At 37.3% G+C, this 11,656-nt stretch overlaps 1 protein-coding gene, 2 long non-coding RNA genes and 5 other non-coding genes across 12 annotated transcripts in view; 1 reads left to right on the top strand and 7 right to left on the bottom strand.

The window, feature by feature from the left end:
* LOC112327584 (uncharacterized) overlaps window positions 1–11,656 on the bottom strand; it is an 82,943-nt gene that overhangs the window by 8,625 nt on the left and 62,662 nt on the right. The gene's annotated exons all lie outside the window — the stretch shown is intronic.
* Window positions 116–3,036, bottom strand: LOC127905343 (uncharacterized). The gene is made up of 2 exons (XR_008059248.1): window positions 2,901–3,036; window positions 116–184 (listed from the first exon to the last, which is right to left on the bottom strand). It is a non-coding gene; the product is annotated as an uncharacterized LOC127905343 (long non-coding RNA).
* LOC112327722 (U1 spliceosomal RNA) lies at window positions 117–276 on the bottom strand. Its single transcript, XR_002982143.2, has one exon. It is a non-coding gene; the product is annotated as a U1 spliceosomal RNA (small nuclear RNA).
* On the bottom strand, window positions 1,440–1,555 carry LOC112327739 (U5 spliceosomal RNA). Its single transcript, XR_002982161.1, has one exon. It is a non-coding gene; the product is annotated as a U5 spliceosomal RNA (small nuclear RNA).
* On the bottom strand, window positions 2,833–2,992 carry LOC112327723 (U1 spliceosomal RNA). Its single transcript, XR_002982144.2, has one exon. It is a non-coding gene; the product is annotated as a U1 spliceosomal RNA (small nuclear RNA).
* Window positions 3,760–3,920, bottom strand: LOC112327717 (U1 spliceosomal RNA). Its single transcript, XR_002982138.2, has one exon. It is a non-coding gene; the product is annotated as a U1 spliceosomal RNA (small nuclear RNA).
* Window positions 4,707–4,822, bottom strand: LOC112327740 (U5 spliceosomal RNA). Its single transcript, XR_002982162.1, has one exon. It is a non-coding gene; the product is annotated as a U5 spliceosomal RNA (small nuclear RNA).
* Window positions 7,890–11,379, top strand: LOC18098922 (bifunctional L-3-cyanoalanine synthase/cysteine synthase D2). Of its 5 annotated transcripts, none has more exons than XM_006382684.3 (11): window positions 7,890–8,006; window positions 8,802–8,865; window positions 8,966–9,075; window positions 9,172–9,229; window positions 9,472–9,735; window positions 9,815–9,952; window positions 10,045–10,096; window positions 10,264–10,343; window positions 10,664–10,723; window positions 10,809–10,889; window positions 10,971–11,379. In XM_006382684.3, exons 2-11 carry the CDS (start codon window positions 8,827–8,829, stop codon window positions 11,058–11,060), a joined length of 972 nt encoding a protein of 323 aa, XP_006382746.1. In that variant the 5' UTR covers window positions 7,890–8,006; window positions 8,802–8,826; the 3' UTR covers window positions 11,061–11,379. The 5 variants fall into 5 exon arrangements, with proteins under 5 accessions (XP_006382746.1, XP_024456528.1, XP_024456526.1 ...); XM_024600760.2 differs by having other exon boundaries at window positions 7,908–8,093; window positions 8,812–8,865; XM_024600758.2 differs by having other exon boundaries at window positions 7,908–8,093.

The raw sequence follows: 11,656 nt of genomic DNA, 5'->3' as shown, positions 1-11,656 counted from the left end.
TCATTATTCCAGTTGATCTCGGAACCTTGGACTAGATATCGATATTTCAGGCATCAACGTGAAGTAGGTTTCACTTTACAAATTTACAGTTACAGAAATATGATACTAGAATTGGACAAGGGCCGCGACTTGCGCAGCCCCCTCTACCACAAATTATGACGTAGGCTCTCCCTCTTGGGGAGACCTTAAGCCAGTACCCATCCCAAGTGCAATGGACATCACTGACCTAGGCCATAGACCTTCCTGATCGCCCATTGACCCCGTCCAGGTAAGTATGTCTCTAGTTGTGAAGGGCTTCTTATTTATATCACATGCCTTATGAGCCCCTTTGTGTTTTATCCATGTGGGATCTGACTTTGCAAGTGGGAAAACAAGGTAATAGACAATGGCCCTGTCCTTAAAACCACAATGGAGATCGATTTCAAAAAAAGAAGTATATTTGCATCCAAAAGGACCAAAACAGTTACCTGCCCTGTTTTTATTAATCAAGCTATCGTTGTCCTTAGGTTTGAATGCCACGATCTCCATTTAACAAAGAGTCAGTGATATGTCCTTAAGGAGTTTTGGAAGGAGATAAAGTCAATGTGAGAGCTATCTCTGTATGTATACAATCAGTATAAAATCTTGTCTTAATTACAATATATTGTGTGTCTTAAAATACAAGACTATCATGTATAGATAGCATGATATTAGGGATAACAAATTACTATTTTCTATTAGTCCCAGCTCCTATATTTAATAAGCGATGCTCCAATGGTGTTCATCAACAACGTTGTGGATGGTTGCCTATGCCAGCATTGCCGGCGAGCTAGAATGATGGAACCTTGCTCTAGTATTAAAGACTGGCATATAAATTTGTCTGCTTTAGTTATGTTTATTTCATTGTGTACTTGTCTTTTGCCATATACGGAGCACACTATTTTGCCTTGGAAATGATAGGATTGTACATTTATCAATCATGTAAGATTGCATAAAAAATGATCATAGACGCAGAAGACAAGGGCTTGATCTCTACAAGGTTAGCAACAAAAATTCCTAAGTAATAAAATCTTGTTGGTTGGACCGGTTAGTCATGGGCTCTTTTACATTCATGAAGCCAAGGAAGTGCATATAGAATGGATATCTCAAGACTTGCAGTCACATGAAAATTATGACCTATTGCCCTTGCTTCTGGCTATGCTTGATCAAAATTGGCTGAAGAGCGTGTCCTCGTTGAGGCTACAACTGGTAATAACACTGGCACTAGATTAGCCTTCATCGGTGCAGTAAAGGGATGCAAAGTTATCCTCATCTTGCCAGCTTCATTGACAGATCCTGCTAAAGGTTATTGATGAGGTTCCCGAGTAGTCAGAGGAGATACGATAGGCATGACTGCGTGTTTCACTAAACATAATGACACATGGCCTGAATTTAAGCTTTGAACTCGGATTGTCAGGGCTCTTCTTCAAAGGAAGGAACCCTCCAAAAATAGGCGTATGCCGCTATCAGCGGAGAGCACACGGTATTCTTTAGTAAAAGGCGAAAGAATAGTTCGCTCTGTGCTCACAGCACGGCTGCGTATCTTTCATTAGCAGTTTGCTTAGTTTCTTATACACACTTGATTCTAGCTCATTTCCTTCTTCTGTGATGTGGGATATTTCATAATCTTCTCCCGATATGCGCACACGCTAGGACACAAACAGACCATTTGATGATATCAAGAGCTAGAGTGGGAAATGCAAGATCAGTAAAGGATGATTTCATGAAAGTCAAACTGCTAGCAGAATTAAAGCATGTCTGATCAGTGCTTAAAACTAGTGATTTGAACACAAACGGATTTTTCCCTCTATGGACTCTTATGGATTTGATTTACACGTCCAACTTCTTCTTGCTGAACTTTCCTTCTATTAATTTCTAGGTCCTATTAACAGGTATCGAGTGACCAAGCTAGAGAAACTTTCCATTCTAGATTGCTCCCACAGGTATGGATATCATCCGGTGCCACAGCAGCTGCTGCAATGAGGCTAGCAAAGAGATTTTTTGGTTAAACGAGCAACCTCAGAGGCTTTCCTACAGACCCACTTTACTAGACACTCAATACAATGGTTGTTTCTGAATGATTTGAGCAAATTAGACATGCGTTTTTGGAAGTTTGTGAAGCATTCCATTCCAAGTTCTTGAACACAAGAATGTACCTCAAATCATGACTTTTTTTTTTTTCTTATTCGGGTATAGGAATATGGACTCTTCAGGATCTTAGTTTTATCTCCTTAACTGCTAATCAATGAATGCCTCACTGACCGATTCTGTGAGAATTGTTCATAATCTGTCTTTGTAAAAAAAAGCTGGGATATTGCTTAATGTTCATCCTCCCTTTGGAACTTGATTTCACTCAAACGATGGACGTTGTTCACATTATAGAAAGCAACTGCGTTTTCTTCACATCAGTTTCAGTTATTTTTAGCTCGATAGAAAGATAAGATCAGAGCATGGCTGTCGATTTGAAAGAGTCAAGAGCCTGGTTAGAAGCTCAGACACTTTTCGTTTGATAAAAAATTATTGCGTGTAAGAAGAATGTCACATATTGCTTAGGAACTAGAATTGGACAGGGGCCGCGACTTGCGCAGCCCCCTCTACCACAAATTATGACGTTGCCAACTTGATTTCACTCAAATCGTGTTTTCTTCACATCAGTTTTAGTCATTTTTAGCTCGATGGAAAGATAATACCAAAGTATGGCTGTCGATTTAAAAGAGTCAAGAGCCTGATTAGAAGTTCAAACACTCTTTAGCTTGATAAAATTTATTACGTGTAAGAAGAATATCACATAATTGCTTAGGAACTAGAATTGGACAGGGGCCGCGACTTGCGCAGCCCCCTCGACCACAAATTATGACGTAGGCTCTCCCTCTTGGGGAGACCTTAAGCCAGCACCCATCCTATGTGCAATGGACATCGCTGACCTAGGCCATGAACCTTCCTGATCGCCCATGGACCCCGTCCAGGTAAGTATGTTTCACTGTTGCTTCATGCTTTGTATTTATACGCGTAGCCCTTTTGTCTCTTCTCCTGTGTAACCAATGTGGGAGATATAGGTCGAACAAACATGAGCCGGCCTTGAGTTCACCTCCAACAACCTTTCTACTGGTCTTGTTTTACAACATGCTATTATCAATTTATCATAGCTTATTCACGAACCAATTAATTTATTAATAGGAGACTGGAACTGTTTCTGTCAGTAACAAGATTGATATATCATAGCTTCCTGTTCTGTTCTTTTGCTGGCCGTAGAGGATTTGGTCTTTGCTTACAAATCCTGTGTTTCAGAGTTCTATATGATCAAGAAAAGCTCTTCCATTAGGACAAAAACTCCATGTCCCTTTATGGTAAGGCAGAACTTTGAACAACAATTGTAAGTGCCCTTCTCCGTGGAAAGAGAACCCTCGGAAAGGCCTATGTTGAACCACAACATCTTAACACGCCCACATTTCAATACATGACCCCATTGATGGAACCAGAAACAAACAGGTAAAAAGTGCAAAAACAGTAAGAAAAATTTGAGAAAAAAATTCAATCTGGTTTCTTGCTCACTGGCTTTAGAAAGACGGTTTGATGTATATGTTCTGTCAAAACCTACTTCAAGAATTCTTTCCCCAACTCCTGGAGTTCCTAAGACAAAATAACAACCCAGACAGAAGCAAACTTTCAAAGCTTTAAAAAACAAATCATACTCTCCACAAAAAACAGTAATTATAGTTCAAATTTGATGACTTGAGTTAACAGGGGCCGCGACTTGCGCAGCCCCCTCTACCACAAATTTTGACGTAGACTCTCCCAGCTTGGGGAGACCTTAGACGAGCACCCCTCCTAAGTGCAATGGAGGTCACTAATCTAGACCATGAGCCTTGTTGATCGCCCATTGATCCCGTCCAGGTAAGTAAGTTAAAACGTTGCTTCATGTCTGGTATTTATACCCTCAACCCTTTGTCTCATCACTTTTTTATTCGTTATGGGATATACTTGGGTGATTTGTTTCAATATCAGTTTGAATCGAATCTCGTAAACCTCGAGGCTGTGGCAAATGACCTGCCATAAGCACCAACTTTCAAACTTCGCTTTAATGATCTTGAGCCATGCTGGTTTGTTGGAGTTTTGTGAGCCCTCCAAGGAAATCAAAGAACTAGAATATCAGAGGCCTTCGTTGGGATTTTCCCATGAATCGAAAACCTTGTCTTGTTTCAATAATCGATAACAACCGACGAGGAAGTCTCTTGAGTATGAGACAACCTTTTGAATTATATCTCTGAGGTGCTATATGCTCCTAGTATTTGTAAGAATCTCGAGTATGAGACAACTTTCAGAGTAAGGACATGACTTGCACTTTAAGGGTAGAGGTTAATTAGCGATAAAGAAAATGGAGTAGCAATCATTTGTTTCCCATGTATCAATTTATGATATCTTTTCTTGTCATGAATCTGGACATGGTTTGATGTGTGTTGCATAATAAAAATTTACCTTAGACCTTTTGGACGGAAGGCTATTTATGTTTTGAATCCAAGGAGTGTTCATGTCAGAACCCCACATAATGCTTAGAATAGACGAAAGCCAAACATCAGTCACAAGCCAGAGAAGATTATTCTTATTGGATATAGCTATGAGACCATAGATATTCATGCCAGAATTTCAGATTTGCAAGGCAAAACTTTGAGCTAGGATTGTCAGGGGTCTACTTCGAAGGAAGAGAACCCTCCAAAAACAGGCGTACGCCGAGATATACGGCGAGAACACGGTATTCTTTAGTAAAAGGCGAAAGAATAGTTCGCTCTGTTCTCACCGCGCGGCTGCGTGCTTGTCATTTGCAGCTTGCTTCGGGTCTTATAACCAATTGCTTCTAGCCCATTTCCTTCTTCTGCGAGGTGGGATATCTCATAATCTTCTCCCTAGATGCGCAAACTTGACACTACGACACAAGCAGACCAGTCGATGAAACCACGAGCTAGAGTGGGAAATGCAAGATCATAAAGAATGATTTCATGAAAATCAAACTGCTAGCAGAACTAAAGCATGTCTGATCAGTGTTTTAAAATATTGATCTGATAAGTGGTACTTAGTTTTTGCTTCATCAGTGTTCGTCTGCAGATTAGTAGGCATCTTGTAATTCATTCTCGAATGTTGTATGTACTTCACTTCGGTTCCCATATTCTATTTCCTTGCACCAGATTTTTATCACTCGACTGAGGCATCAACTTTCCCTCCTGAGTCTGTGCTTGACACAAGAACACTTGTGGATTGTAAGGGCTGTCAGATTGCCGAAGCATATAACCAGATTTTATCTCGAATGGTGCTAGCAAGCTAAATTTATTAGAAATAGGGAATCTTTTAATTAGACTGTAACGTATTTACAGAGTTTATAGACATATCCGCTAAACATTTCACGATGTACCGGAAAACGTCCTATGTGCAATGAAAGACTAACCTAGACTATTAGCCTTCTTGATCACCCATTGATCACTTGGAGGTAAGAATGTCCAACGTTCTCTCTTTTTTCTTGTTTTCCAAAGTGGAGTATCATGGCAAATAAAGCTAGCTTGCCTCTCCAACAACCCTTTTGCTGGGCCCAGTAGAACATGATTTTTATCATGGCAAGTTAAGAACCAAGTTGTCGGAGAAGGATTCAAGATGTAACAGAAAGAAAAAAGATTCAAAACTTTTGTGTGAATAAAAGAAGATTGTTTATGGGAATCAAATTCAAGAACAGAGTTGTTAATGTCATGAACCATGTGAATCCTTTGATCTGTATTGGCTGTCCGATATGGTGGGACCATGTGGTCAAGGGTTGTTTACGTAATTTTCTTTAAAAAAAAAGCTAAAGCTGCTCGTGCTTTCATTGGAGCCCTCTTTGCTTTTTACTCTGTAGTGAAATTATCTTTTTGTCCTTTACAACACAATACGTATCATCCGGTTCTAACGGTAAAAAGTTCTTTTTCATGGGATTTAATTTCTATGACTTTTTACTTTTTTTAGTTGCACAATAAAATTACTTAATTATAAAAAAAAATTAATTACAAAGAAAGTGAGGGGCTTTTAATGCATTTCAACAATTTTTGAATAGTAAAATACTAAAATTACCTTTAAATTAACTTTTCTTAAAGTTATAATGAATGATGTTTTTGTCATTTTATATTTTTTTTTGTAATTGGTAAATTATCTCGTGGGACATTTCAATTTTTTAATTAAAATACATAAAGATGTTGGTATTTGCAACATCAGCACCAGCAAGTGGAAGATATTTGCGTCACTTAGACGGTGCGTGTAGCACATTCCAGTAGCTAAATACCACATTTTGAGCAATGTTTGATGCATATTATCACTTTTTTTTATGGTGGTGAGGCATATATAGCCGCCACATACACGATGAAGCTTTGGCAATGCTTTTTCTTTTCTTTTTTCTCTTTTTCTCTTCATCCTTCAAAACACGTGTTGCCCTTGTAAAAAATCAAAATAACGTGTTATTTATTAATTTTATCATATTTGGTTCTTATTTTAAATTTAATTTTGCTAGATTTGATTTTTTTTAATTTTATTATTTAATATTTGATTTTTATATCAAATTTATCCTCTTATTTTATGATATTTCAAGTTTTACCCTTAATATTTTGATTTTGATTTTTGATTCTTAGTCATTTTATTAAAATGTAATTTATTTTGAATTTTGTCCTTGTATCTATGATTTTATTTGTAATTTTATTTCAGGTTTGATTTTAATCATCTGTATTAAAAGTTATTAAATATAACTAGGTGTATTGTCCATGTTACGAGATTATATATTGATATATATCAATCTTTTAATTTTTTAATTTAATCTTTAGTTACTTTCAATAATTTTTTTATTTTTTGCATTTATTATTACAAATAATTTCTGATTTATTTAGTTAAATATATTTATGATTTTTTATTTTTTTTTCTTTGAATAAAAAACAAACATGTCCACTCTGAAGACGCTTATACATTCACTTTTTTGTGTTGAAAAAAGAATTTAACCGGCCCGCTAGGAAATGCGGGGTTGGTAAAGAAGCAAAATTGACAAAAGGGCAAAATTGAATAACTTTGAAAAATAGAAGAGCAAATGGATGATTTAAGCCAAACAATAGTCAATAGAAAAGATAGCAGTAGCAGTGGCAATATCTGGCACAGTACTAGTTTATGTAAGCAGTGATTCCACTTCCATCGCGTCTCATCTTTAGTTTACAATCATTAGATAATAATATAAATTTTATTTTAAAATTTTATTTAATAATTTAAATTATTAGATTGAGATGGTTTTTTGATATTATATCAGAGTCTTAATAACCAAGCAGTCACAAGTTTAAATCTCACCATCCTCACTTATTTGATAAAATTAAGCACAAGGTAATGTGAGTTTATGCAAGTTTCAAGCCCAAATGATTTTCATTTGAAAGGATGTGTTAGAGAATAATATAAATTATATCCTGAAACCTCAACTAACAACTTAAACTATTGGGTTGGGATGATTCTTTGACACTAACTAGTTAGGGTCCTAGGAATTGAAACTTAGTTGTTGCTGTTTTTCTTTGCTATACAGTAGAAAAATACAGGGATCATATGAGTTTCAGAAATTAAACATTGCAAGAGCAAATTCTCACTCTTTGTTACCACCATAGAACTTGAGGACCTCCTTGACGTGGATGGATCGATGAACTATATATTAATGGATCTTTTCAAATTAATGCAACTAAGAAAATTAGTGACAGACTCAGGAAGCCAAGGAAATTAAAATCCTGTAACTTGTGGGGCCTGTTTGCTGTTTTATTTAAAAATATATAGCATTCGCATCAGCCTTTTACTGTAGCTGATGCTTTTAGTTATAGTTAATTTTGTTTTGAATTGCTTAGATAATACATCTTGGTGGGACATCTTGCTCGTGCTATATCTCCTCCATGTTCATTTATCTTCTTGCTTTTGTTGAGCTGCCAAGTCTTGCATCTTTGTACTGCTATTGATATTGGGTAGTTTGCTATGCTTGTGCTGATTGTCTCTTGATATTGTGCTATTGGGTTGTCAGAACCTGCATCATTGAACTGTTTCTAGTGCTGGTACTGGTTAGCTGACCTTTTGCTGGTCATTACTTTGCTCCCTGTTCTGTTATTCTGTTGACTTTTGAGTTCTTGATGTTACTCTGCATAACTCTTACTCAGAAGAACTTGAAACTTCGAAACTTCTTAGCTCTTGCTCTGGTTTGCACTCCATTTATGCTCGTAGTTATTGATTTTTTTCAACAAAATTAACCCAGTGTCTGTATTATTTGACTGATTTTTTGTTGTTGGGCGTTTTATGGGTTGTTCACTTGATGATTTTTCTGTGGTTTTATTGGGAACTTTGCATACTGTTTCTTGATCCATTCCTTTACGGATTTTTTTTGTTTCAATAATCCATGGCAATTTTTCCATAAATCTTGGTCACCACTAGCTGTGTTGTAAGAAGTTGTTTATAGAAAAATGTCTTTGAGATATTGCTTCATGTGGCAACTGTGACACTTGGTGGGTCTTAGTGAAATATCTGTTTTTTTTTATCCGTGCTGATGCTTAGCTGAAGTTTTGAACATGAAAACACAGAACGAAGATCTCAAGTAATTCCTTTATTGTTTGGGAACAATTATTGCCTCTTTAAGTTTTTGTTGCTAGGAAGCAATATGAAACCATCTTTTTAGCGTGAAGTTTGAGGGGATTACGGTATTTTTTTCAATTCTTGGACCGGTTTGCCGTTTGTGCACAATCACTTGACGATGTGTTTATCTTGACTAGTTGCTTTCAGATTTTCTATAAAGGAATGGAGGACAAGTGTGCAATCAAGAAAGATGTCACTGAAGTAAATTTCTTCTGGTTTACTTGTATCACTTCTGCTTTGTCTTAATGCATAATAATGTTCTTAATGGCGAGCATCTTCCTTCTTCTGTGGTGTTATGCAGTTAATAGGAAATACCCCTATGGTATATCTCAACAATATCTTGGATGGTTGCGTAGCCTGTATTGCTGCCAAGCTTGAGATGATGGAACCTTGCTTCAGTGTTAAAGACAGGTACACAACATGCTACCTTCAGATTTCTAGTGTCTTTTTAGTCCTTGTTGTCATTAGTGAAATAAATGCAGTTGTTATTCCATTTTTAATTTGCAGGATTGCATATAGTATGATCAAAGATGCGGAAGATAAGGGCTTAATTACTCCGGGGAAGGTTAGTAAACAAAGTTCTCTAAATCTGAATACGTTTTTGTTGAGTTCGTTGTCCGATATCCACTCTCTACTCATTTTTAATAACACAAATTGAAACCCGTATATAGCTAATATATTGAATACTGCAAGCACATGAATGGTCGAAATCATAGGATAATTGCCAAATAGCTAGTTCTAATTGTTGAAGATTTCTACTAAAGATTTCCCTTTTTTCTGGTTGTTTGTGTTTCAAATTGACTGAAGACTGTCCTCATTGAACTTACAAGTGGTAACACGGGCATTGCATTAGCATCCATCGCTGCAGCCAAGGGTTACAAAGTTATCATTATCATGCCAGCTGCAAAAAGTATAGAGAGAAGAATAGTGATGTTGGCATTTGGAGCTGAGTTGCATCTCACAGATCCAACCATGGGCTATAAGGAGGTCCTTAGAAAGGGTGAGGAGATACTAAAAGTCACACCTAATGGTTACATGCTTCATCAATTTGAAAATCCAGCCAATCCAAGGGTATTCTTCCAATCTGTATTTGTAATATGCTTAGCTGGGTCGAAAAGATTTAGGAATCACTTTATTTTCATTTATACAGATTCATTATGAAACCACCGGCCCTGAGATATGGAAAGATTCGGCAGGAAAAGTTGATGTCCTGGTTGCTGGGATAGGGACGGGTGGTACAGTAACTGGAGCAGGGAAATTTCTTAAGGAGAAAAAACCGGAGATTAAGGTTTTCTTCCGGGGTGTGTGTGTGTGTGTGTGTGAAGAGCAGGTATCTGTCCTATAATCTCATTGCATGACTTTCTTTCATTTCACATCTAGGTCTATGGTGTAGAACCAGCAGAAAGTGCAGTCCTGAATGGAGAAAAACCTGGTAATTTCTGAATTGTTTCATGCTTTAAAGTGTTAATTCTTTCTTGAGATACCGTGATTAAAATTCTGTTACTATATCAATTTTCATGTAAGCCTGTCCAAAACTTGCAAAGTTCTCGTGATTTGAATGCATCCTGAATGGCTGCATTGCTTTCTTTTTCGTCACAGGTGCACATCTGATTCAAGGACTTGGCGCTGGCATTGTTCCTCCTGTTTTGGATATTGACCTCCTCGATGAAGTTATCAAAGTAAGCCATTTCCGTTCAATTGATAACTCTTAAGATTATCTGCTTGAAATGCCACTCCTTTGGCTGCGCTTGTAATTTGAATTGAATGCTAATGGCGAGACTATGAGAAGAAAACGTGAAAGAAAATTTTAATAATTTTTGTAAATAAGTTTTTCCATCTCAGTCCTCAATTAATAATTGGTTACAGGATAGACAAGCAAACACTGGGTCTAATTGAGTTGATTGGAGGTCCAGTAGAATGGACATAAGAGGGTAATCTTTTTAACATTTCTTTAGGAATCGTGTTACTAAACTTACATGGTGCTGCTATCACACATTAGGTATCGAGTGATGAAGCTATTGAGACAACCAAGCTGATTGCTTTGAAAGAAGGTTTGCTGGTATGCCCTAAACTTTCTTCAAGATTCCTTTTCATGGACATCGTGTTTCTCTGTTTACGATGAAAACCTGTCCTTTTCCATGTAGGTGGGAATATCATCTGGTGCCGCAACAGCTGCTGCTATAAAGTTGGCCAAGAAACAGGAAAATGCTGGGAAACTCATCGTGGTGAGTCAGATGGGCTTGCTTCAAGTGGCATTTAGAAGGCACTGTAAATCTACTAATGCCATTTATTTTCTTGCCAATCAGGTGGTTTTTGCTAGTGCCGGGGAGCGATATATTTCCTCGAAGCTGTTTGATTCCATCAGGCATGAGGCAGAAACAATGACCTTTGATTAAGGTCTTACTGATTTTTCATGCGGGGGACCTAGTTAAACTATTGGTTTTTTTGCACAATTCCTTCCTGGAAGAACGTAATTCACACTGATTCTGGACTCGTATGGGTAGGGGCTGTGCAACACAGGCCTGATTCCTTAAAATTGTACCTACTCCATGCAACATATGAATGCTTCATGGAGGAATGCTTCAAGCATAAGACTCTTAATAGACCTGATATGTCAACTGTCTTGAAATTTTAAGATTGTAAAACTCTTGCTTTTCAACCTGAGATGGCTACAGCATGATAGATTTGAAACCAAAATGCAGCACCTTAAACCAACAGCATCTGTGCGATTTTGTGCCTCTTGTCTGTTTCTGTAACCTATTGAGCATGGATATTATGCCCACATTGAAGACACTCTCTATATTCCCTTTCTCTCCAACTGCAGAATAATATGATAACTAGTGGTAATAAAAAGCGGCCATGCAGCAGTCATATTAACAGTGGAGATGGAAAACACCGGCTTGAGCTGACAATTGACCTAAATGAAGAGTAGCACAAGGACAAGAGAGGAGGACCTGACTACTGACTACTTGCCTCCCTAAATATCTCAAGG

Source organism: Populus trichocarpa, chromosome 5 (assembly GCF_000002775.5).
Source record: "Populus trichocarpa isolate Nisqually-1 chromosome 5, P.trichocarpa_v4.1, whole genome shotgun sequence".
In the NCBI taxonomy this organism is placed as follows: Eukaryota; Viridiplantae; Streptophyta; class Magnoliopsida; order Malpighiales; family Salicaceae; genus Populus; species Populus trichocarpa.
Note: the sequence above shows the minus strand (reverse complement) of the source record. Positions and strands in the feature narration are given on the sequence as shown.

What these genes read in the sequence shown, in the direction of transcription:
- LOC18098922 (XM_006382684.3), top strand. Translation starts at nt 8,827, where the DNA reads ATGGAGGACAAGTGTGCAATCAAGAAAGATGTCACTGAA. An exon ending in TCAAGAAAGATGTCACTGAA is followed by an intron (nt 8,866 to 8,965) that starts GTAAATTTCTTC and finishes GGTGTTATGCAG; the next exon opens with TTAATAGGAAATACCCCTAT. An exon ending in ATGCTGGGAAACTCATCGTG is followed by an intron (nt 10,890 to 10,970) that starts GTGAGTCAGATG and finishes CTTGCCAATCAG; the next exon opens with GTGGTTTTTGCTAGTGCCGG.